General features: G+C 48.9%; 10 protein-coding genes across 10 annotated transcripts; 5 read left to right on the forward strand and 5 right to left on the reverse strand.

Annotated features, from left to right (window-relative positions):
• Positions 1–29: 29 nt before the first annotated feature.
• Positions 30–738, forward strand: N7529_002966 (DUF5321 domain-containing protein; the record flags this gene model as incomplete). Its single annotated transcript, XM_057238493.1, has 2 exons — positions 30–480; positions 554–738. The coding sequence occupies 2 exons, from the start codon at positions 30–32 to the stop codon at positions 736–738; spliced, it is 636 nt and encodes a 211-aa protein (XP_057101104.1).
• Positions 739–1556: 818 nt separating this feature from the next.
• On the reverse strand, positions 1557–3697 carry N7529_002967 (citrin; the record flags this gene model as incomplete). Its single annotated transcript, XM_057238494.1, has 2 exons — positions 1557–3458; positions 3521–3697. 2 exons carry the CDS (start codon positions 3695–3697, stop codon positions 1557–1559), a joined length of 2079 nt encoding a protein of 692 aa, XP_057101105.1.
• A 3342-nt stretch (positions 3698–7039) lies between these two features.
• Positions 7040–9555, forward strand: N7529_002968 (N(6)-L-threonylcarbamoyladenine synthase family protein; the record flags this gene model as incomplete). Its single annotated transcript, XM_057238495.1, has 4 exons — positions 7040–7431; positions 8151–8246; positions 8308–8785; positions 8806–9555. The coding sequence occupies 4 exons, from the start codon at positions 7040–7042 to the stop codon at positions 9553–9555; spliced, it is 1716 nt and encodes a 571-aa protein (XP_057101106.1).
• A 372-nt stretch (positions 9556–9927) lies between these two features.
• N7529_002969 (uncharacterized protein) lies at positions 9928–10551 on the reverse strand (the record flags this gene model as incomplete). Its single annotated transcript, XM_057238496.1, has 5 exons — positions 9928–10019; positions 10088–10162; positions 10222–10230; positions 10294–10469; positions 10529–10551. 5 exons carry the CDS (start codon positions 10549–10551, stop codon positions 9928–9930), a joined length of 375 nt encoding a protein of 124 aa, XP_057101107.1.
• Positions 10552–10932: 381 nt separating this feature from the next.
• On the forward strand, positions 10933–14277 carry N7529_002970 (putative PHD finger domain protein; the record flags this gene model as incomplete). The annotated part of the gene is made up of 2 exons (XM_057238497.1): positions 10933–13340; positions 13410–14277. The coding sequence occupies 2 exons, from the start codon at positions 10933–10935 to the stop codon at positions 14275–14277; spliced, it is 3276 nt and encodes a 1091-aa protein (XP_057101108.1).
• Positions 14278–14649: 372 nt separating this feature from the next.
• On the forward strand, positions 14650–15859 carry N7529_002971 (RNA recognition motif domain-containing protein; the record flags this gene model as incomplete). The annotated part of the gene is made up of 4 exons (XM_057238498.1): positions 14650–14686; positions 14746–14851; positions 14911–15257; positions 15312–15859. 4 exons carry the CDS (start codon positions 14650–14652, stop codon positions 15857–15859), a joined length of 1038 nt encoding a protein of 345 aa, XP_057101109.1.
• A 1341-nt stretch (positions 15860–17200) lies between these two features.
• N7529_002972 (DPY30/SDC1 family protein) lies at positions 17201–17741 on the reverse strand (the record flags this gene model as incomplete). The annotated part of the gene is made up of 3 exons (XM_057238499.1): positions 17201–17288; positions 17362–17606; positions 17727–17741. 3 exons carry the CDS (start codon positions 17739–17741, stop codon positions 17201–17203), a joined length of 348 nt encoding a protein of 115 aa, XP_057101110.1.
• A 276-nt stretch (positions 17742–18017) lies between these two features.
• On the forward strand, positions 18018–20414 carry N7529_002973 (fanconi-associated nuclease 1; the record flags this gene model as incomplete). The annotated part of the gene is made up of 3 exons (XM_057238500.1): positions 18018–18445; positions 18499–19849; positions 19905–20414. The coding sequence occupies 3 exons, from the start codon at positions 18018–18020 to the stop codon at positions 20412–20414; spliced, it is 2289 nt and encodes a 762-aa protein (XP_057101111.1).
• A 420-nt stretch (positions 20415–20834) lies between these two features.
• Positions 20835–21656, reverse strand: N7529_002974 (40S ribosomal protein uS15; the record flags this gene model as incomplete). The annotated part of the gene is made up of 4 exons (XM_057238501.1): positions 20835–21008; positions 21092–21138; positions 21345–21377; positions 21455–21656. 4 exons carry the CDS (start codon positions 21654–21656, stop codon positions 20835–20837), a joined length of 456 nt encoding a protein of 151 aa, XP_057101112.1.
• Positions 21657–22354: 698 nt separating this feature from the next.
• N7529_002975 (8-oxoguanine glycosylase OGG1) lies at positions 22355–23723 on the reverse strand (the record flags this gene model as incomplete). Its single annotated transcript, XM_057238502.1, has 3 exons — positions 22355–22776; positions 22826–23577; positions 23629–23723. The coding sequence occupies 3 exons, from the start codon at positions 23721–23723 to the stop codon at positions 22355–22357; spliced, it is 1269 nt and encodes a 422-aa protein (XP_057101113.1).
• Positions 23724–23820: the final 97 nt, after the last annotated feature.

Consider the following 23820-nt stretch of genomic DNA (forward strand, 5'->3'; position numbering starts at 1 on the left):
AGAATACGCCCGCAGCGAAACACACAAACATGGCTTCAGCTTTACGATCCAGAGTCTTCGGGCTCGCACGACCCATCCAGGCTACCCCTTCAGTATCAAATGCCACCCGGCAATGCCGCGCTCCCTCCGCGCGGTCATACTCGACCTCCGATCACCTGCCGAAGATCGCGGACTCGTCAGTATGGACGGCGATGATTCCCAAATTCATTCGCAATCGGGGCGCGCGCAAGAGTCCCAATAAGGAAAAGTCGAAGGAATGGAACCCGGCTACGTTCTATATCATCATGTTTACTTTAATCGGCTCGCAGGCCATTCGCATGATCACCCTGAAGAACAGCTATGGCGCCTACACTCGGACAACAGATGCGAAGATTGAGCTTCTACGGGAGGTAATCACTCGCGTTAAAAACGGAGAGAATGTCGACGTCGAGAAACTGCTGGGAACTGGCGATGAGGCGAAGGAACGAGAGTGGGATGAAGGTTTGTTAAGCTCCGAGTGGTTACTTTCGATGCTGGTCTGGTACCTGGACGCTGACTATCTGTGCTTCTGTAGTTCTGCGGGAAATTGAAGCCGAGGACTCATTATGGCATCAGAAGAAGACTAGCCAGTCACAAGCGGCGGAGCCTCAAGAGACCAATAAAGAAGAGAAGCAAAAACAATCCGCGGAGCCGTTAGCAGAAGACAAGGCCGATGAAACTGTTAAGACCGAGACTACGAAGAAATTGAGGTTTTACTGAACGGCTGTCACTTGGGATCCGTGGACAAGCCTCTTGCATGAGAACCAATCGCGAGGCCTTTGGGACTATGGATCACAAACACGTTGGGGTCTCGATGACTCTGGCGATTTCCGGCGAACTATTCGACCATGATCAGATTTTGCTGGTTACTGTCTTATCTACAAGCCTGGACCAGCTTCGGGTCTTACATGTCCTACACATCTGAAGCTACTTCGTGGCTGACATATCCCGATATAAATGTAACATTACCTGTACAGGGAAATCTTTCCTCACGTCAGATTGCGATACCCATTTGTTATTCTGCAATCCTACTTCATGTATATATTTCCAAGAAATGAGAGAGATATGACCCGAAAATCAAAGCCGCGGCACACCTCACATCACCCATGGTGCTGTCCAACTCACCGAATACGTCACTTCTATATTAACCGACAGTCAACTACATCTCAACACCGAAGTGAAGAATCAAGAAAAGAATCAACCCAAAACAGATCTAGATTGATAGATAGAAACAGCTCAACCAGGGCCCTCTATGACAACCCATACACACCCTTCTTTCCAACTCTATTTGCTGTTGATACAATGCACACACAGGCGAGTTCCGAGAAACCATAGATGCAAGGGATGCAAACTCAAGTCAAGCCCAAGAAACAAAAAAGAAGGCGGACAAGAAATGAGAATCCGAAAGAAAAACGAGACAGATCTCAAGCTAAATCAACAGAAAGAAAGGCCGAATCCGAGAGATAAATGAAGAAAAAAACATCGCTATCAAAAATGAAAATAAAAACAGACTCAGATTGACAGGTATCAATAGAGCCTTACTTCTGGCTCTGCATGAACTTGGGCCAGTTCTCGGCCTGCGGAACCTTCACGCGGCCGATGTTTTGGTCGAGGTCGAGAATGAGCTTGAGAGCATTCCTTGACCGGAGGTAGGGCAGAGGCGCCGTGGCACCTTGGCCACCGAGACCGGGCTCGACATGCCCGGTAGGAGTAATTGCGTCGCCGTCACCTGGCAGTGGCAGGGCCTTCTGCAGGACTTCGTATGCGGCAAGAGTGAAGCCAAATTGAGGTGAAGAGCGCATGATACGGGCAGGACCGCCCTTGAAGAAGGCAGCCAGACCTTCCTCCTTCCAGACGGTGGCGGCGCAGTGGCGAAGGCCGTTGTACTTGGTGTCGCCCTTGCGGGCTTCGACCTGCAGACGGGTTTTGATGACGTCGCAGGGGGTGGTCAGGTAGGCAGCGGGCATACCGGCGATGGCACCAGCGGTGAGGAGCTGGACGACGCCGAGCTTGTTGGTTGCGGTTTCGCCGAAGAAGTCGGACTTCAGGTGAGCATATGTGGGGAAGTAAATGGCGGAGAAGGGGACGTCGCGGAGGAGACAGGCGCTGGCACCCTTGTACAGGCCGACCAGACCCAAGTTCTTGACGATCCAGAGAGCGGAGCGGCGGGGAGCACCTTCCACGTTCTTGGCGATTTCACCTTGAACCTGCAGGCGAATCTTGACGATCTCCAGAGGGTTGGTGAAGACGACTTGGCAGGCTCCGGCAGTACCACCAGACAGAACTTCGTGAGCGTACTTGATACGCTTGGTGTCGTTGTCTGTGAAGTAGCCACGGACGAGATCGTTCACCGTCAGCTTGATGGCTTTCTCCGGTGCAACACCAATCAGCTGGGGAATAACACCGGAGTAGAGGCCGGTGAAACCCTCGTTGCGGATCACCTTTCTAGCGCAATCGAGGGAGTTGTTGTACAGCCTCTCACCGGGGCGCGAGGAGCGCTGGTTTTGCAAACGGGTCTTGACCAAGTCAATGGGGTAGACCATGAAGGCACCAAAGGCACCAGCGATACTACCAAGAGCGAAGTGATGCACGGACTCCAAAACACTGTGCAGCAAGCCCTTGGTCTTTTCAGCAACTTCCTGTCCTGCGGCCACAGCTTGGCCAGCCGCAATTACAGGAATACGCCATGAAGCATCAATGACCTTAGCGAAATCCTTCTGAGAAAGACGACCTGAAGGCGCGTCCAGACCAGCGAAATGGAAGAGAATATCAGCTTCCATAGGGGTGAAGAGAGAGAAACGGGTCGTACGAGCGGCCTCGTTCAGGAAGTCGGAGCGGGTGATCTTGCCATCGGTGCTCTTTTTGGTAGCCTCGCGAACAACAAGGTCGATGATATCCATCTCGCGCATGACGTTCTGGAAAGCACGCACATTGGCGTAGGAGATGCGGTTGCTGGTGGAGATATTGCACAGGGTAGGCAGGTTCTCCAGGACATGGTCTGACAGCTTATGTTTTGAGGTCTCGAGAATAATGCGCTGGAAATCCTCTGGCTGAATGAAGCCATCACCGTCCTTGTCGAAGATGTGGAAGGCTTGTCGGATGCGCTCACCCTGCAAACCGCGCAGCATCTGGGCAAACTGGGGGTAGGTCATGTCATGGCGAGTCTTGGTGCGACCACCGTACAGGGAGGCCCATTCTGAGTTCCAATCGAAGGGAATGCTGTCGGCACTCTTATTCAGGTTGTACAGGCCCTGCACGGTGTCAAACTTAACGGTACCGGTCCCATCGAAGTCGAACAGGCGGAAGGCGATTTCGTACTCGGCGTCGGGTTTCGCGAGGAGGTTTTCGAAGGAGGCCCAGTCGGAGATGTTCAGCTTGCCGGTTTTGCGTCGATCCGCCACACTGAAGAGGATACCGTATTGTTCGCGCTTGATCTTGTGCTATTGGGAAAGTATTGGGTCAGCCCCAAGCTTCTTCGCTTTCAGGAACCCAAGGTACTTACGTAGTCCTCCTGCTTTGGTGCCACGGCGTTGATGAAGTGCTCCTCGTTCATGAACAGTTCACCATTCTCGTCTTTTTGCGCATGACGAAGAAAATTGGTGCGTGATTGATGAGACAGGTGAGGCTGCTCGGAGCTGCCCAAGAATTGTTCCTTCACTGCTTCCGTAACGCTAGCCATTTTGTCCTGTTGATTGAGAGGAAGTCTCAAAAAATCCACCGCACAAAAAACTGGGGGAAGGGAGGGATGGGGAGTGGAGTAAAAGTTGAGTCAAAATAATTAAGGGAATGAATACACTAATGAGTTATGTTTTGTATAATAATGGCAGTGATTACCTTAACTACTATACACAATACATAAACTACAATAATGTATTGGTTTAAAGGTTTTAATTGGGCTTGAGTTTCTATTTTTTTCTTATTCTTATCATATTCTTTACACATAATTCTGGCTCTTTGGCCACGCGAAGATCTAAATTTTCACCCCTGTGAGGCTTTCGTGATTTACCCGGGGATCGGTCTTGGGGCCGAATTACCCCCTTGGAGCACAGATCTCCGCATACAATCCTCCTATTGTAAGTACATTGTATTGGATATGGAATGGTTCCTATGTCAGCCTTATATTGGTACTACCTCTTATTGTTCGAGAACTTTTTTTTTTCTATTTTTCTGTTGTTTTCCCTTGGTTTAACATATGTTCGCCACCACGAGCCACGGTAAGTATGACCCGAACCAGCGGTATAATTCAGGGACAACAACTTCGGGGGCAAATAGACCATATTATACGGAGTAGTACACAGTCAGCAGTCGGCTTTGAAAACATGAACATGGTAATCAATAGTGTAATATTGTAATACTATGCGGGTTCGATCGAGAATAAACCGGGTTATTGCGTTTAACCTGTCACATGGTCCCGGTGAGTATAGGGTCTCCGAGTTCGGTGCGGAGGAAAGTTGGAGACGTTGATTGATCATTGGTCCATTATGGTCTCTTCACCAGCCTCCAGCTTCACTCGGCGCAACTCCGGATTTTGTGTTCTTTTTCTCCGCACAGAGCGTACATATGAATATTGCAGTTCCCTAACTACTACATCGAGATTCATATAATCAACAGTTCATGAGCTTGGTATATAGCAGGTCAATTCTGGCTAATACTCCAGATGTATGCGAACATTCCTCTATATGATGTACCCTCTACCCGTTATCCCGCGCATAAACTTGCCTATTTCAGGTACTCCCCATAGTCTTCCCCATAAATGCACGGTTCTCTATAGCTTTCCATAAACTCAATCAGGAATTGGAGAAATTGTTGCATCCAGCTATAGCTCCATGCTGGCAATACTACATATGTATTTATGAGAGTAAATGAAGGTGACCAATAAACTATCTACACCTGCATATGTAGCGGTGTGTCATGGCCCGCTGCCGGACCTCGCGGGTACTTACTCTGACATCAGTCAGTTATCATTTGCTTCACCGGAAGCCAAGCCTGTCAATAGTGCTTCAGGAAACTGACATGAGGTGGCTACCATTACCTTCAGATACAATTAGTTCATGCGAGTAATAAGTCCATATGTCAAGCCAATTTAGCCATGTTCCATGTTAGGCCTACTTATATCGGACCTTTGAGTTGATTTTGCATAGAACCTTCTATCATCGAAATCCAAAGATGAAGCATACAACAACAATATTCTATAACTTCAGCAGGCCAAAAGTGATGACTTCCAAGATTCCCTTGTCGCTATTTTGTATAGCTACAGATGTATGTATATATGTTTTACGGACCCATAAATTTCCCTGCACTTCATAGGCTATCCACCTCACTTTGATACTAGACTCGAACAGCTTACAGGTGAAGACCTCGGTCCAGTCCTTTGTGGTTCTGATATGCGTTGTTGATCTACAAAGAACCAAAAGCCTTCTATGCCATAGGCATCCTCTTTGATTATTCCAAGTCCCTGGGTTTCGAGTATAGCAAGGACAGCAAGAACAGCGTGAACAACGTGGACAACAATGACGGCACGTATTCCATATCCTCGAAATTAACATCAGTTTATATATAAACACTTTTGTTTGCCATCTTAACATAACCATCATCTCTCAACACAGCTTCCCTAAGGACGAGGATTTTCAAGGACCAGCATATCCTTCTGATCCACAATGGTCGGGAAGGTGGAAAATACGCTAAAAACCAAGAAGGTCTTGCACGGAGCCTCACGTCCCCAGACAAGCGCCCATGGTTCATCCGGACTGTACGTTTCATGTGGTAGTTAGTCAGTTTCTCAGCTCTTCTGTACATGTCTGATATACGATCTTGATTGATCTGGTAGGTCTTCAAAATCAGGCCCTAGGATGGGCATTTCACTCGTTTCTCATCACTATTCAATCTTTTTCTTTTCAAGCTCTTCCTCCTTACTCCGGATATAGTAATGTTTTGGTAAATATGTACTCCGTAAACCATGTGTCGTGGATTTGTGATCTATAAATAGAATATATTCAGTGCCATTGGCCACGATATTGCGTACTTGAAATAACCATCGAGACAGCAAAGAGTGATATATGCACACAACCTCTCGAATACCTAGGTAAGATCGTCGCCTTTCCCCTGGGCACGCAATACTATATTCTTAGAGTGTCTGCTCCATACAACGATTTACCATTATATGTCTGGGGTCTGGTGGCAGAAAACATATTTCCCCAACCTTGTCAAATGAGATAAGCCAAGAGAGAATTCGATAGTGCGTATGTGTGGGGATTCATTGCAATATTGTGTCCAAAGCTCAGCCCAATAATGTTTGGTGGTGATTCAGTGAATAGTTGCCATTTCTAGTCACTGTGATACCGCGGAGGTATCACGACTTGCAAAGTAGTCGTCACATATATTGTATCACTTAATATTGCACAATGAACATTGCACAATGAATATTGACTTGTAGTGGTTTGCCTCTATTGTTGGATTAAGCATCGAATCACGCAGAGGTTAAAAATCAATTCAACGCAGAGCGAAAATATAGTCCCAAGTGCACAGCGCTGCATGGCAATTCATAGCCTGTTTGGACACCCTCCACATTCGATGTATAAGAATGGGGTCTCCAGTGTAGATGTTGATTGGATATCGAAATGGAGGCTTCTAAAGTTAGAACACTAAACTGTGATGGATTGGTGATAGTGCCATGTCATGCATATAGTAGGCGCTTAGGTACAAGAGGAAGTTGTTGGTTGGTCCAAGCCCTCACTTCTCCCCTCTTATATATACCTAGTCGCCCCTTTCCCCAATCTCCCAGGAAACTATTTTTTTACATTGTGTTTGAGGTTTTCTATTTTTGTTTTTTTCCCCTTCTATTTCTGTCTTGCGCTTTGGCTGGTCCAGGTGGTTTCGTTCAAAGTTCTATCTAAATCGCCATCTACGTCAATTATTTGTTTCTCGCATTTTGGATATCTTTGTTGATCAAAGTCTCCTGTGCAAAGTAACTACTACATCACTTTTCAATTTCGAACCTTTCGAGGTTTATCAATTCGTCGTTATGTACAACTCTGCCCGTGTCATGAAGCCAAAGCTGTCTTTGAGCATCTCTGCTGCGCAGAATGCTACCCGGCCTTCTTTGTCACTAAAGTCACCAAGTGCTATGGTTCGCACTCCCTTCTCGCCAATGTCCACTGCGAGCCCAACCAGCAAGATATTCTCGTCATTGCAAGTACCAACATGTGGATACATAAACTCTTGCTCCGCGAAGAGCATCCTTAAGAAGCCGAAGCTATCCTCGCCAAGCGCTCCCCAGGAAAGTGCTGCTCAGAAAAACGTTCAACTGCAACAGACACCGATTGTCTACTGCGTGACACCTATTGAGAATCCTGACGAATATTACGGCCAGCATGTCAAGATGACCCGAGAGGAGCGCCGATGGAGGGTTCAACAGTGAGCCGAGTTTCGAGTTTTGTAGCACCAATTACCGATTATTATGACCAGTTACTGTGCATCGCTGGGTTCATGATCAGCCAGAAGCTAGGTATGGTTAGGGGCATATAATTTGCCCCTGCAATGATGCCTCGATGCCCCAGCCCTTGAATCATCCTCTAAACTTCAAGAAACATCTTCGATATCGGTACTTATGGAAACGACAAGAATTGGTGCAACATGTTACACTAAGCCCGAGTCTCGAGACTACCTTTGGGCTGGCTACGCTTGTAGTCCGCACGTTCCTGGCCCAGAGTGTTCGCTATGTACAATATATCTTGGTAACGACTCGGGCTGTTCGATACATCATACTACACGCCTGCCTATGAGAGAAGTGATGAAAGAGTGGTTTTGAACACTCAGTTTTATGACGTTATGATGCGATCTGGAGGATTTCTTTAAATAAGCTTGTTGAATTCAGACATTCTTTTCTTGCACGCAATTTCAATAGCTTACCCTTATCTGCCTTTTACCAAATATTTACTGAAACACCAATTGAAATGACTCTATATTCTGTAGTCAGCGATATATGGTATAATACGTAGATCACCACATATTGCCGTTTTTGTACACGTATTAGGGCACCGATCGAGGGCTTCCCCGGCCCGTGCGCGTTCATCTTTTCCGCCCCTGTTCCCCGGCTTGACTTTGAGCACCTCACCAATGTTATTCTCGGCGAGTCCTGCTGCGACATTACGCAGGTCAGCACTAGGCGGTTTGAGGACATGTTTGGCCTGCCGCCGAGGGTTGCTTACGCTCGCAATCGAAACATCATGGTAAGCAGAGCGCTAACTTCATCTAAAAGCCCAGACCAATCAATCTAATTGCCTGAAACAGTGATGATACCTCAGTTGCGATCGTCGAAAAAACAAAGAAAGCCAACGGCCATGCAGCCAAGATTCATTTCCTCGAAAATATAACGGCCGACACGCGCGCGCATCGTGGTATCCATCCTATCATCGCTCTCGAATCCCACCAGGAACATCTCGCAACCCTTGTACAGAAAGCCCTTAACTATCTACCTAAGTCACAATCAGGCAATGGCCTCAAAGTATCAGATGGATCCAATCGCTGCATACCGGATTTTATATCTGCGACCAGGGGCCCCGGCATGCGATCCAACCTTTCCGTTGGTCTCGACACCGGAAAAGCGCTCTCGGTTGCATGGCAGATCCCCATGCTCGGGGTTCACCACATGCAGGCACATTTGTTGACGCCCCGGCTCGTCTCATGTTTAGAGAACGAAGCCAATCCCAATCCCGACCCCCAGCAATGGCGCCTGAATTCCCCTTCCTATCCATTCTCGTTTCCGGAGGTCATACTATGCTGGTTCAGTCCTCGCGCCTAACGGAGCACAAGATCCTCGCCACAAGTGGAGATATAGCTATGGGGGAGGCTCTTGATAAATCCGCGCGAGAGATTGTGCCCGCTTCTTTGCTACAGGATGCTAAAAGCACAATGTACGGCAAGACGCTGGAGAAGTTCGTCTTTCCGAATGGCAAGGCCGATTTTGCGGACTACAAGCCTCCTGGAACTCGTGGCGAGGAATTGGTCAAACACACGAGCCAGTGGGGTTGGTCTCTTACCACCCCGTTTGCGAATACGCGGACGCTGGAGTTTAGCTTCTCTTCGATATCGAGCATGGCTGGCAAAATCATCACTAAAAGTAGTGCGAGTGCCGAAATATCGCATGACGAGCGTGTCGCTCTGGGTCGGGAAGTCATGCGTGTTGCTTTCGAACATCTTGCTTCGCGGACTGTCATTGCCCTGGAAGCCCTGAGGCCGCATAACACCGGCGAGGATAAGATCAAGACCCTTGTTGTTAGTGGTGGTGTTGCGGCCAACCAATTTCTCATGAAGGTGCTCCGGTCGTTCTTAGATGTGCGCGGGTTTGAAGAAATCAAGGTCGTTGCTCCGCCTCCGTATTTGTGCACTGACAATGCAGCTATGATTGGTTGGGCTGGAATCGAGATGTTTGAGGCTGGGTGGAGGTCCAATCTCAGCTGTCGTCCTTTGCGGAAATGGTCACTCGATCCACAAGCCGAGGATGGAGGAATCCTCGGCCCTGGAGGCTGGATTCAATAGTGATCCCTGACGTTGGATGGCAGTGGCTTCAGATCTGTATAATTAGTGATATACCCCCTTGTATAAAACTGTGTAAAATAGGCACTCTCAACCTCATACGTCCAGTCCATAATCACATACCGAGGAAACAGCACATTAGGGATTGTAATGAAGAAATTTGAATAGGTTTCATAGTGCATTATTGACATGTAAGACCCATAATCATCAGAGACGCCTATGCCATGTAACCTCCGAGACCACTTATCACCCATGCATCCTCTACTGTGGGGTATCGAAGATGCGCCGTTGCAACCCATGAAAACGAACCAAACTCGCGACCGGCAGACTGTGCAATACAAGTATTTCGAGGAAAAAAATTCGTAATCGTCATGATCAGCCGCCGACAGGCGGGCCACCTCGCTGTAGTGTAGCAATCTGTTTTCGAAGCTCTAGGAAGAAATCCTTTCCGTTCGCCATCAATTGTGCTGCAGAGAATGAACGTTATTGACTATTCAAGGGAGCTGTGATCCTGTTATATAGAAAGACACTGTACCTTTGGGGCCCGACGTAGATCGTTGGTTTGCGCCGTCCTTTGAGGTGGCTTTGTAGGGAGTGCATGATTTGGTTTCTGTGGCGATAGCGCATATGTTAGGTTTGGTCAGGTAATAAGGCATAGAAAGAGCGTACCTCTAGGTCCTGTTGAATAGCAAGTTTTTGATCAGTCATGTTCTTGATATACTAGATGATGCATACACCTACCCTTCTTTAAGATGTTCTTGACCTCCGCAGTGTTGAAGCCCCGTACAGGGACATGCTGCTCCTGTGGAGGCTGCGATGCTCCCCACGCATTGTTATTCTCGCGTGCGCCTCCTTGTCCAGCTGCCTTGTCACGGTTGGCGCGCTGGGATGCCTGGCGACTGGGTCCGCCCCGCCATCTAAGACAACGTTTAGCGGAAGCTCTCAGATGGGACAATGTGTTGTGGCAAATGCGTACTTATTATCATTGGGACCGCTCATATTTGGGGATATTATGCAAAAAAGAAAATGTCGAGTCTAAACAAGGGATTGTCGTAAGTAGCTCAGAAAGGAAAGGTGTGGATAAGTCGCATGCGGAGAGTTGGAGTTAAGATTGGCGCCTAAGGCCAAAGTTCAGCTCGGGTGGCTCCGCCTTGGATAAACACATCATCGCGACTTTCAGCCCTGGAGCATCTACGGGCTTTGACGTTATTTGCGTCTAATAATTGTTTCTAGTTGGATGTCGCATGACTGGCGGTTGCGATCTATACATTCCACGAGGCTCTGTTTGAGTTGGCCTCAGACGCGACTTGAGGACCCCCCGTCGGATTAACAATCACCAATCCCGACGATCAACATACAGGTCCGAAAGTTGGTCGACAAATGGCGCCAGCTGTCCGACATTCAAACTCCGGTCGACCACCACGCAGAAGACCCCGATCCTCTTTGAAATCATCAATTCGCGACTCCTCCGATTCCCCTGAGGGACCTCTTTCCAAGAAACGAAGGTACATTCCTGGCGGCCCTGGTGGAGGTGGAAGGTTTATCGAGGTCGACGCTGCAGCTGCTGCAGTCAACGCTGTTCAAGGAACTCCTAAGAAAATAACTGCCCCACGACGCCACACTACCAGTGCCCGAGGTCGGCCACCTCGCGAGATGGAACAACCACTGCTAGCCCCTCCGCCGCCACCCATCATCCCAACAACACCACCCTCCATGTCGCGTCCAAGGCGCGAAAAGAATCAAAATCGCGGTCGCTACCCCTCATCCACGGCTGCTGCTCTTGCTCTACAACAGGGCGATGGGTATAAACCACGGGAAGAGCGTGGGTGGGAAGAGTTCCACCCTGACTTGGACATTGATGGCCAACTCGCCGTCTTCACTTCGGAGGAGGTTGATGCCCAGGATACTTCCATACACAACTTGACCCTACAATCACTAGCTGGCGTGACGATTTTAGACCATTCAGGGTCGCCAGTCGTCGTCTCTAGTGAAAACGCTTCTCCGATCCCACTCAAACGCAGACCTGGTCGTCCGCCGCGTCGCCCGGAAGCTATTCTCAATGCGCTTCTCGCCCAGCAAGGGCATAAGAGAATCCCACCCCCGGGCCCCAACCCCCGAGAGAAGCTAACACTGCCGAAGCCGTCGTTCAGATTGCGCGACCCTTTCACATTTTACGAAAAGAAGGGTATTGGCCATCAGAACTATGTTGACCGAACTATGGCAAATGTCGGATACCAGGAGAGTGATTTGTTCCTCCGCCACGACCGACGCTTTATTCGAATGACCGAAGGCACACAGGAGGACGACCTCGATGTCATCCAACCTGCCATGACAGATGGCGACGTCAACACAACGATTGGACGTGTCGAGTATGACATGGATGAGCAAGATGAAAAATGGCTGGAGGAATACAACGCCAAGCGCCGCGAAGACCAGCTTGAACCCATCAAGCCTGCTATATTTGAAATCACCATGACTAAGATTGAGAGGGAGTGGCATGCTTTAGAGAAGCGGATTCCGAAGCCAAATCCAAAACCACCACAGACTGGACGTCCTCGCTCTAGCTCCGCTGCAGCAGTCAATGGTGAAACTGCTGGACCCGGCGAGGAACAAGACAGCAAATGCGCAATCTGCGACGACGGCGACTGTGAAAACTCCAACGCAATCGTTTTCTGTGACGGGTGCGATCTTGCAGTGCATCAGGAGTGCTACGGTGTACCCTTCATTCCAGAAGGCCAGTGGCTTTGCCGCAAGTGCCAATTGTTGGGAAGAGGCTCCACGAACTGTATATTCTGCCCGAACACCGAAGGCGCATTCAAGCAAACAACCTCTTCAAAATGGGCCCACCTCCTCTGCTCTTTTTGGATTCCCGAGGTTTCTATCGGGAACCCGTCACTTATGGAGCCGGTGACCGACGTTGAAAAAGTCCCCCGTAGTCGCTGGAAGTTGAACTGCTACATCTGTAAGCAGCGGATGGGTGCATCTATCCAATGCAGCAATAAGAACTGTTTTGTCGCTTTCCATGTCTCCTGTGCGCGCAGAGCCCAGCTATATCTAAAGATGAAAGTTGGCCATTGTCTCATGGACTCTCATCTTCTGAAGGCTTTCTGTGACAAGCATGTTCCGCCTGAATGGCGACTTGAGCACGGTACTGATGCCGCAACTGCTGATGCTATTGAGTACTACCGCAACACCATGCAGGGTCGCCGCTGGGGAGATAGCCAAGCTGCGGCACTTTCTATGGGCCCGGCACACCCCACCGAGGGAGGAGACGATGATCGCACCCTGACTCCTCGTATCACTTTGACTGTAGGTGGTAATAAACGGAAGCGTGTCCCCAGAATGATCTGGAAGCTCCCCTCGGGCGCTCCGGTGATTCCTCAGGTTGTCCTGAATTCGGTTATTGCTTCTCTCGGGCGATTTACAGTTCGTCAGAGAAAGCAATATGCCGAAGATGCATCCAAGTATTGGACCTTGAAGCGCGAGGCGAGACGTGGAGCGGCATTGCTCAAGAGACTTCAGCTTCAGCTGGAGACCTTCTCGTCCATGGAAATGACACGCCGAGACTACGTAGCTATGGGTGTTCCTGGATACAGGCGTCTGGAGCGTCGCATTGAATTTGGAGAGCGGCTTTACAAGGATCTTGATCGACTGAGAATGCTTTGCGACGAAGTCAAGAAACGAGAAAGGGAGAAGTTAAAGGATGCCGAGATGCTTCGCAACATCGTCGATCTTGTTTACTTCCCTATTTTCCCACTACTTTGGCCAATCTTTGAGAAAGCACAAGTGTAAGCAAACTCCTCTATTTTCTTTTTTCTTTCTCTTCTGCTTTTGAATTCACACTGACTTTATTCTAGGCTTGATTCCAAAGGTGTCTTTGCCGCGGGCTTGCTGTCAATTCGCGAGAGACTCAAACGACGATTCTACCCATCCGTTGCCACATTCTCTTCCGATCTCGCCAGCCTTTTTACATCAGAAATCGGAGTGGGGCCTGCTGGCGACACCGCAGAACTCCAGGCACAGATCAGTGGACGTGCCCCAGAGCTCAGTTTGGAGCAACGCGAGAAGAGAAAACTAGCCAAACGCATCATCAAGGTCATTCAGCCTTCCCTCGAAGATGCGATTCGAAAGGAGAGCGAGTTGAACCGCAAACCATTCGAGAAAGAATTAAAAGAACTGGACGTGATTCTTGACCACAGCGTGATGTCTCGCAGCGGTGATAGCGTTGAGCCAGAAGGCGACTCCGAGCTGCCTGGTGACCACGATGCTATGGAGGGCGTTGAACAGACTGGTCCTACGACAGAAGCTCCATCCGATGCCCAGCCTGTTCCAGACCAGGGACAACCCGAAGCTAGCGCAGAAGATATGCCACCCACGGAAGAAACCACAGCGAATGCCACGACATATTACCGACACCCGACACCTATTTTGACTGAGCAGGATCAACAGCTTCCTTTGGCTATGGGTGGTATCCAGTGGTACATGCAGCCATTCGACCCGGTTGGAACGACTGTTCACGAGGAACGCTGGACCGGGCGTGATGTTATGCGTGGCATGAGCGAAGAGCTAAGTGATATGGATGAAGAGGAACTGGAAGGATTGAAGGACTTGGTGGATGATGGAGATCTGCCGAGCCAGGCCAATGGTGTCAATGTCAATGGCACCAAGGGCCCGACTGCCTCACAGCAGAATCAGCGTCAATCTCGACGTCTGCGAACTCGTTGATCATTGGCAATGCGGCGTATGGTATCCTGGGATTTGATTTTAGCGTTTATTCCAAGGGAGTTTCATGTGTTTTTGTAATTTGACAACTGAAGCTTTTAATGATTTCACTCAGTGCGCGGCGTAGATAGTGTTGACCCCAATCAACGGATTACAAGGGGAATGTTTAGACTATCGTAAATACTTATTGATCAATACAACAAATGCCCCCCTGCTTCAATGGCTTTCTTTGATACGAAGATTTGAAAGAGTTGTAGCCAAGTTGTGAAATAGTTGATGCCTGATATTTCGGGTGCGAAGCACGGGTGCTTAGCGTTATCAGCTTCCCGACTTCTTTCTTCCTTCTTCCATTCTACACCCATCAGTCCTTTCATCATGGCTGACTACGAGAATGATTCTAGCCGCTATGCGGGTAAGTATATCACATCATTTTGGTTGTGCGCACGGAAAGATGCTCATTTAATAAATTAGACGAGCCCCGTTACGACCGCGATCGCAGCGCCTCCCCTCGCGATGAGCCCCGAGCCGACCGCGACCGCGCTCGCAGCCGTTCACCCAACGGCCGCTCCGATGATAGGTTTGTATTTCTCTGATATTTTCTATCAAATCTTATTCTAATTAAATCTATTTTGGCAGAGCTCCTCCCGCTCGCAAGCCTATTGAGGAAGAGGATGAAGGTGCCCTCAACAGCGGTTCCAACCTCTTTGTCACTGGAATTCACCCTCGTTTGACTGAATCTGATATCTCCCGTCTCTTTGAGAAGTACGGCGATGTTGACAACTGCTCAATCATGTTGGACCCTCACACTAAGGAGTCTCGTGGATTTGGTTTCGTGAACATGGTCACTGCCGAGCAGGCTGACGCCGCTAAGGAGGGTCTTCAGGGTGAAGTCATTGAGGGTCGCACTTTGAGCATCGAGAAGGCTCGCCGTGCCCGTCCCCGTACCCCTACCCCCGGCAAATACTTCGGTCCCCCCAAGCGTGGTAAGTTTCACCAACTCCTTGCGTCTTGCGTAAGCTGACATTTCTTTTTTCCAGATGGCCCTGGTCCTCCCGGTGGTGGTCGCGGAGGTGGCCCTCGCCGTGATCGTTACGATGATCGCCGCGGTCCCTCCGGTGGCGGCGGTGGCTGGCGCCGTCGCGATGACGACTACTCTCGCTACGGTCGTTATGACTCTTACAATGATCGCCGCGAATATGGCCGTGACTACGGCCGTGACTACGGACGTCGTGACTACGGAGGTGGTGGCGGCGGTGGCCGTGACTATGGCCGTCGTGAATCTCGTGATGACTACGGTGGTTACCGCGGTGGAGGTGGTGGTGGTGACCGCTATGGTGGTCGCGATGACCGCTACAGCCGTGATGACCGCCGCGGCGGCGGCGATGAGCCCCGTGGTGGAGGTGGTGCCGGTAACGGTGGCTACTATGATCGCGACGCCAACCCTCCTAGCTTTGACGCTGCTGGTCCTCCCCGTGAGGCTCGTGACCCTTACGCTGGCGGTGCTGGACGTTCTTACGAAGGCCAGGCACGCAGCAGCACTGGCGGCGGCGGCGGTGGCGGCGAGGATCGTTACGCCGGCAGGTAAAGTGTTTCCCCTTGTTTTCTAACCAAAAGGAGAGAGACTGGTCTTTGAGTGTCTCCTGGTTCCTGGTTCCTTTGTTTCACCACATGCCCATTTCCAATCCACTTTTTTTGTTGCTCGAAATTGTTTTTTTAATGCGGGATTTGGGCGACGGGCCGCGGGGCGTCGCTGTCTTTTTGTGAATTGCTTTCGCATCTCATCTCGACGATAATCGGGACCACCATCGGCCTGCGACTCGAAAACTTCATCGGCTCACATTTCGGTTGCTTCATGATGTGTCTCTTTTATGTCTTTTTGCGACGCGACTTCGGGAAACTTCTAGCGGCAAAGGAAAACAAAACAATTATCGCTGTAATTCGGTTATCTCATGGGTCAGCAATTTCGTCACACACCTACAACTCTACACCTTCACACACCATCTCCAGTAACGGCTCGATTGTATTCGGCTCCTCTAAACAACTGAATGATCAATTCGCCCTTCGCCAAAGCCGTCGACTTTGCGCTTGTAGTATCCTTAAACTGCAGGTTTAAATCGGTGATAACGGAGTGTTGACCCAGCTTTGGTCAATCACAAGGTAGGATTTGTTTCGCAAGCTGACCTATCTAGGTTAAAAAAGTACTTGCCGATTGGCTCTTTGTTCTTTTTGGCCTGTCACAGGGTTCTCGCAGACTTGGCAACTACCATGTCTTGAAATCAATATCTACATACATGTGTGTGAAGCTACTTACGAGGCAGTATGTCCCTAGCCAAGCTCCTATAGACTCAAGCTCGGCTTGATCTGGAGCTTTGGCATGAGGTTTACATGCTTCATAGCAGAACCGCCCAGTATGATTATGTTCAGATTTAACGCTTGGTCACATCAGAGAGACCCTGGGAACAAAGACTCGGGTACCTAGACTTGAGGTCTTTCAATTGTGTTTAATTGATTATAGGTGGCTTGGCCCGTACCATGGCCCCCTGTCTTTGTTCCCAGAGCGCTTTGATAATGATCATGTGTTGCATGTATAGGCTTTTGGTATCCCTGTGGCAATATAGCAAAATCATTTGGCTTTTTTCTACCTGTGGTTGTTAGGAGCAGAACTTCAGACAGTCAATTGGTGATCAAATGCCTTCATGGCGTAGAATTAGGCCTCCGGTGTGGTTGAAATATAATACAAAGAGAGATGAAGCAGTGCTGTCTTTGCCTCTGTATAGCTTGCCGCAAAATGATAGCTATAAAGCAACACGTTGAGCACGGAATATGCACTTGGAACAAAAGTCAAACAAAATCAAAGAACAGCCCCAGACCAGCTGATTTAGCGCCGTTGAACACCAGAGACAATTAAGCCTTTCTCTATTCCCCTCTACTCCGATTCCTTCTTAGTCTCTCCCTCTACTTCACTGCTCTTTTGAAGCAAGAATTCACCAAGCACACGAAGAGGATTGGCAGGTCTATAAATTGCGAAAACACCAAATTAGTATGATACCCAGCGACAAATAAGGTTAGCTCATGGATTCGACCCACTGTTCCCTCGCAACAGACTTCATCCCCTCGAGTAGATGCGGCACAACCTTTTCATTCAGATAGACCCGGGCAGGCGCACCGCCGGGACGGACCTGACCCGCATTGATGTTGCTCAAATCGCCCAGAGGCGTGCTAGCTCCGTTTGTTTCACCCATTGCGGTGGGTTTCGATTGCGAGTGTGGTGCTGCCAAGGATGGTGGATCTGCTGTCACAGCTCTGGGAGGGCTGCAGAGGTTAATCGAAACCTGGGGTTGTGTAGAGAGAATGTGAGAGTAGGAGTAAGGTTAAAGGTGGGATTCGGAGCGGAAGCTGTGGAGCTCGGTGTCGATCTGCTGTGATAGATAAAAAATAGTGAAGAGCCTTACTGCTATAGATGTCATTCTTATGAAAATAGCCGAGGGAGGTATTTATATTTCTTCTTATTCATTTGAGATTCTCTGCTTTTTCTTTCCTTTTTAATTTTACAGACCAAACTACCAACCTGTAACTAAGTTGTGCTGGAGATATACGAGTGACATTGAAGACAAACGAGTCAAACATCCTTAATAGAGCTGTATCGACCACGTGATCTCGCGCTCCGAACCTGTTGGCGCGACACGTCTCCGCGAAATCGAGACATGAATCATTGAGATAGGTTGCATTCATGGACCGCGATTATGTCCCTGTTGAATTTCTGGGACACAACACGTCCCTTGAAACGCCGCCGAACCTCTGAAAAAGAGGATGCCATTACAGATGCAGAGGTCAAACAACCTAGTCCAAGTCCTTCAATCACGGGAGAAACCCCTGCTGCAGATAATTTAGACCATATTCCCAACAGTCAGACGGACCTCGAAACTTCCCTTCCCGAGATTAAAACCGATGAAGATGCGATTGAGGAATATGAGGCCTCAAAGGACTCCCATTTGGGACTACACGTGAGATTGCGAGATGGAGCCTGGCAGAAAGGCCAAAGCTCCATCTACGTTGATGCTTTCAACCTGGCACTGGAAACTGTGCTAGATGAGGAATCCCATCTGTTTAGCGTGCCCGAAATGGAAATATTCGCTCAATGGCGGAAGCTGTCCTACGAGTCTCAATATCTGTATGTTCTTGTAGATTGCCTCAGGTTCTGTGACAATGTTGACAATTGACCAGTTATGTCCGATTGTTCCTTCGCAAGACCTCTGCATGGCATCGTATCACCAAATTGAATTATTACTCCGATATATCAGATTTGTTCTCAGTTGCCGAAGACCTGCAGCGAGACCGGGACCTGCCTGATTCAGAAGTTGGACAGACATTCAGGTTTGCAGAGGGAATTGAAGAAATAAGAACGCTGGAAGAGGCTTCGTCGCTTCTACTACTGGAAGAATTGAAGATATTTGCGAAAGAGGCCAAAGTTCAAGGCAAAAGCAAAAAGGAGCTTGTGGCAGCTCTTTGCGAAACGAGCCAGATCCAGACCGGTCTCAAAGGCGCGGATAATAGAGATGCTCATTTCACCCAGAAGATATTGGAATACACAGGTGAATGTATCAGGCTTTCATCAGTACCTCGCGCCCTCTTCGAGCGAGTACACCTGGTCTTCTACCGCTCCACAGAATGGACCGAAAAGTCCCTCACAACCATTATCCTGGCCAAAATGACCAAAAGAAACTTCCCTGAATACATCGTTTGCCGCTCGAATTCCATCTTCGCGTCCAGAGAAGCACTATTGGAATTCGAGTCAGCCATACAAACTCAATTTACCGTTGACAACATTCTCGAATTCAATGGCCCGCCCGCCACAGAATCACTTCAACATATCATTGATCTAGCGAACAAATTCCACCCTCGATGGAAAGAGCTAGTTAAGCAGGAGCAACAGAAAGAAGACAGTATTTACGAAAGCGGCGAAGGCGCCTACCTCCGTCGCTTTTCACCAGCATGGGTGCTCACAAGAATCATCCACAAAAGTCTCCAGCCGCTCGCTCGGTTCAAGGAGCATAAACGCGAGCATGAAGTCCTTGAAGAACTTCTTTCCCAGCGCCTCTTCCACGCTGCACGCCGCGGCGCTTGGTACCAACGTAAAGCATTACTAGAAGAGCATTACATGTGGGCGCTTACAGCGGCCGATGGCCGCAGCGAGGAGGCCCAGCGCAAGTACTGGAAGAGAATTGCACTACGGACTTGCGAAGCGGGGTTGGAAGACCCTCTGTGCCATTTGATCTTTCACTATGACTTACAGAAGCGAATCACTAAGTTGGAAAAGGCGCTTAGGGTAGTCAAGCGCGAGCAGCATGAGTTCGGGCATGTAATGCTTGGGAAACCAGCCGAGCGAACGATTGAGGGGATCCGTGTGGATACGGACGATCTTCCCCGGAAAGGAGAATCAAAGAAAGGCAAACCGACTATCTGGATCGATGAGAGAGAAGGGGGCGAGTGTAGGGTTGAGAGTATGTGCTTGAGCTGGTATCGCGACCAAGGCTGGAAGGGATATCACTCCGAGGGTGGTATTGTGCGGACGCTGGTGAGTGAGATCCCACACGGCCGGATACTGCAGGAAACTGACCTTGATGAGCAAGTTTGGTTACCTCTTCTACGACATACTTTTCACGTACGTGCCGAACGTCTTCCAGACGGCATTCCAGACCTGTCCGCTTGATCTGCACACGGATGTATTCTATCCGTCTCGCGCATCGGAGATCAACCACCGCTTGGTGGAGATTACGAATGGCGATGCAGAGCGCATTGTCCGTGAGATCCATGGTCTGCACTCGGATGCGCAGCCCTGCGTTGTTGGACTCGATTGGTCTTTTGATCTGGAGGACTTGGTGGAGATCGTGCAGTGCTTCCGCGGCGAGGCGCTTGCTACTATCTGTAAGGTCATGGCGCAGGAGTACCAGCAGCGTGGCGGAGGTATCCCGGACTTGTTTCTCTGGAATTATGAGACAAAAACTGTGATGTTTGCTGAGGTTAAGTCGGAGAACGATCGTTTGAGCGATACTCAGCGCCTTTGGATCCATATCTTGTTGGCGGCGGGTGTCAAAGTTGAGCTTTGTAATGCTGTTGCGTCGAATCAGATCAAGGGTTAGGTGTTGGAATCAAATGATACCATGTAAATATTAGTCTTACGATTTCATGAATTTTATACTATGCAGTTCCTCATGCAGTCTTTGGGGTGATTGACCATACAGCGGAGTCAGAATTCTATCTATAGAGTATAGGCAAGCTGACTTTGTATAGTTCTGGCTAGGTATAGTTTCTTGCATCCTGTCTCGACTCTATGGAGCACGCGAGCATCAACAAGTGCTGCTCTATATCTACTGCGCGGAGATGCCGATCTAGAATCCCAAATACGCTACATCTACGAGAAAGATCTAAAGCGTTCGTGAACAGGGTATCAAATAATCGTAATCCTTTTTGTTGTATCTAGAAGAAGATAAACCCCCAGATACGGCGATCACGACGATCCAACGGGTTTCCTCCATCACCACACATCCTCCTAAATACGCTTATGCGACAAGGGTGGAAGCGGTGGCGCTCTCGTAGCGCCAGGTGGGGGGCAGGACACCGACGGTCTTGTAGTAGCGGGACAGACGGTGGATGCGGGACTCGATGAGAATCAGGCGGAACTTGGAGTCCTTGTCCTTGCGGTTACGCTCAAGGTGCTTGCGGACAGCGACGGCCTGGGAAATCAATGGTTAGCATATTCTGCACAGGCTGCAATGCAACCAAAAAAGAGGGAGGAAAAGATTTTTTTTTTCTTTACCTTCTTGATCAGGAAGTAGAGGTCCTCGGGGAGTTCGGGAGCGAGGCCTGTATTCCAATCTCTCTGTCAGTCTAGATGTTCTTGACCAAGCAGAGGCTTAATTGCTGGTGCATTTCTGCGACCAGTGTCTGGGAGAGAGTCGATCATTGCGCTTCGAGACTTGATGATTCTTTTACCGAACCAGAAAAGTCTTTCCACGCCAATGTTCGCTCTCTTCACCTGACGGGTGTAATTCTAACGAGGGGAGTCGTACCGCTGGACTTCAAGATACGGAGGATCTTGTTACCTAGAGCAAAAAGCATGTTAGCAAATTTTTCAATCCTTCCATTTTCAAGGGCGCAATTTTTTTTCGGAATTCCATACCAGTAACAATCTTGACCTGGGCAACACCGTGGGAGTCACGGAGGACAACACCGATCTGGGAGGGGGTGGCACCCTTCTTGGCCAGCTTGCAGATGTGGTCAACAACCTGGTCGGGGGTGGTCTTGAGCCATGCGGGAGGGGCGCGAGAGTAGGGGAGAGCGGAGGAGGCAATGCCCTTGCCCTTGCTGTGAAGACGACCCATTTTGATTTGGTGATGTGTTCCGGAGGAATTGTCGGTTGGCGTGGATGAGAAGATCGAAAATCGCTGAAGTGGAAGTGGAGGAGGGAAAGATGGGTCTGTGTGGGGTCACGTGATCCATTCGCTTATTTTTGGAGCAAAACTTCACTTCCTTTTCTTTCGCTTTTCCTTTCAACTTCAACCATCTCAACAATCTCAAGTTCGCTTTTGAATTGACTGGAATCAATGTGTTCTGGTTCAATTTGAGTCCGAATTTGTGTTTTTTTAACGCTTATCGACAACCAATTCGATGACTCGCCACCAATATCAGGTCAGTACACTACTTTTTTTTATGCTCAACCTTCTACCACCTTTTTTTATCATGATGATACAACGCATTTGTTATTACTTTATTTTCTGGTACCTCTTATGTCAGCGCTAGCGTTTTCGGACGTTAGCACGATGATCTAACTGGACTTCTGATCAACTCTTCTTCCACTTGAACACTTGTGATTTAAGTTGCTGGACCGTTTACTAACTACGGTTATAGGCATTGATATCTTAGTACAACTCAGAATAATGAATCCGAATATAATTGTTTCACTAAAAAATCTCTTGACCGTATTCCGTACATTCTCATCTTTGATATACAAATCGAGCTTTATAATATACAAATATTCCCATGACAACATAATAGTATAGTTTATTCATCATTGACAAGTTCAAGACCGTAATCGCTTCGACATTCTCCGTGTTTCCGTAGTTTGAGCAACAGGAAATATGTCGTCGGCCTTCTTTCGCTTCTTGCTAGGCGTGTTTGCAGCATGCTCTGGTACATCTTCAACCTTGAACTTTACATCGACGTCTTCTTCCTTTGACGTCTTCAAAGTAAGGCCAGTGGTCACTTGCGTCTCAATTTTAACCTCGGACTGTTCTTCTTTGACACGCACATCAACCTTCTTTGTGGCAGCAAGCTTGTCTGCAAAGGTGCGTAGGTCCGCAGTGAAGAGTACACTATGAGCCCAACCAGCCTCTTTGCCCCAAAGTTTGCGGAAATGATTGGCAACAGCATCATAGGTCGTCTTGTTCAAGGTCTTGTTCGAGCTTTTCGCAAATTTGTAGTCTCGCTGGGCGATTTGCCACACTGTAGCTAAGGTCAGATAAAAGCCATACGCCGTATCGAGAGAACTTACCGTGAGTATCAACGGGGACGGACTCTCCCCAGCCTAAGCCCATGAGGCTGACACAATCTGATACCTTTGGGCCGACACCTTGTAGCTCAAGAAGCTTCATGTGGGCCTCCCGGTATCCCTCTCGCCCCTCTGGTTTCATCTCACCACTGGGCTTTGGCTCCACGCCGAAGGCTGGACACTCGGGGTTACTTAAACTGTCAAGCCAGCCATTCTCCCGGTTGGATACCATGACAGCAGTTTGGTAGATGTATCGAGCACGGTATCCAAACCCTAAGTTGCGGAGGTTGCTCTCCACATCTTTGCCTGTCAATGCTTCGGCGGGAGGGAAGTCATGATATGTGCGTCCTTCAATCGTAGCCACAGGCTTTCCATAATGTATGCATAGTTTCTGGACCATTTGCGATATGCGTGCAATGTTATTGTTGCTGCTGCATATAAATGACACTAATGCTTCCCAGGCATCTTGACGAAGAATTCGAATTCCCGTAAATTGAGCAGCCTTTTTCTTGAAATTGGGGTCATTTGATGACCATTGGGAGTAAAGATCGGTCAAACTAGGGGTCAGGTTGAAGTAATGTTGAATTATGCGGGCCAGATGCTCATTATCGCCTTGTTCCTTGCCAGGAGGCGAGGATATTTGGGTTGATGGCTGGACAGAACGGTAGTATAAACAGCTCGAATCTTGTTTGAGTGAAACTAGGTGACCATAAAGAACACATCGCCATTCTTCACTTTCAGGGAGGTGCTGCCATCTAGTGACTAAGGGTCAGTCAAATGCAAGATGCAAATTATGGGAGACTCACCTGAATGATTGGCCACATCTAAGGGTAGTATTGATGCAAAGCTCACACAGACTCAATGGTAGCTTGCGCCACTCTGACAAAAGACTTGCAGACATTGTTGAAGCTCAATTGTTTGATCAGACAAGAACGCCCGACTGTACAATCACTACCTTGGCCATTTTCTGCCGGCATGATATTAACACTGGGGCGGTG

This window comes from Penicillium soppii (genome assembly GCF_028829465.1).
Source record: "Penicillium soppii strain IBT 18220 chromosome Unknown utg000003l, whole genome shotgun sequence".
Taxonomy (NCBI): domain Eukaryota; kingdom Fungi; phylum Ascomycota; class Eurotiomycetes; order Eurotiales; family Aspergillaceae; genus Penicillium; species Penicillium soppii.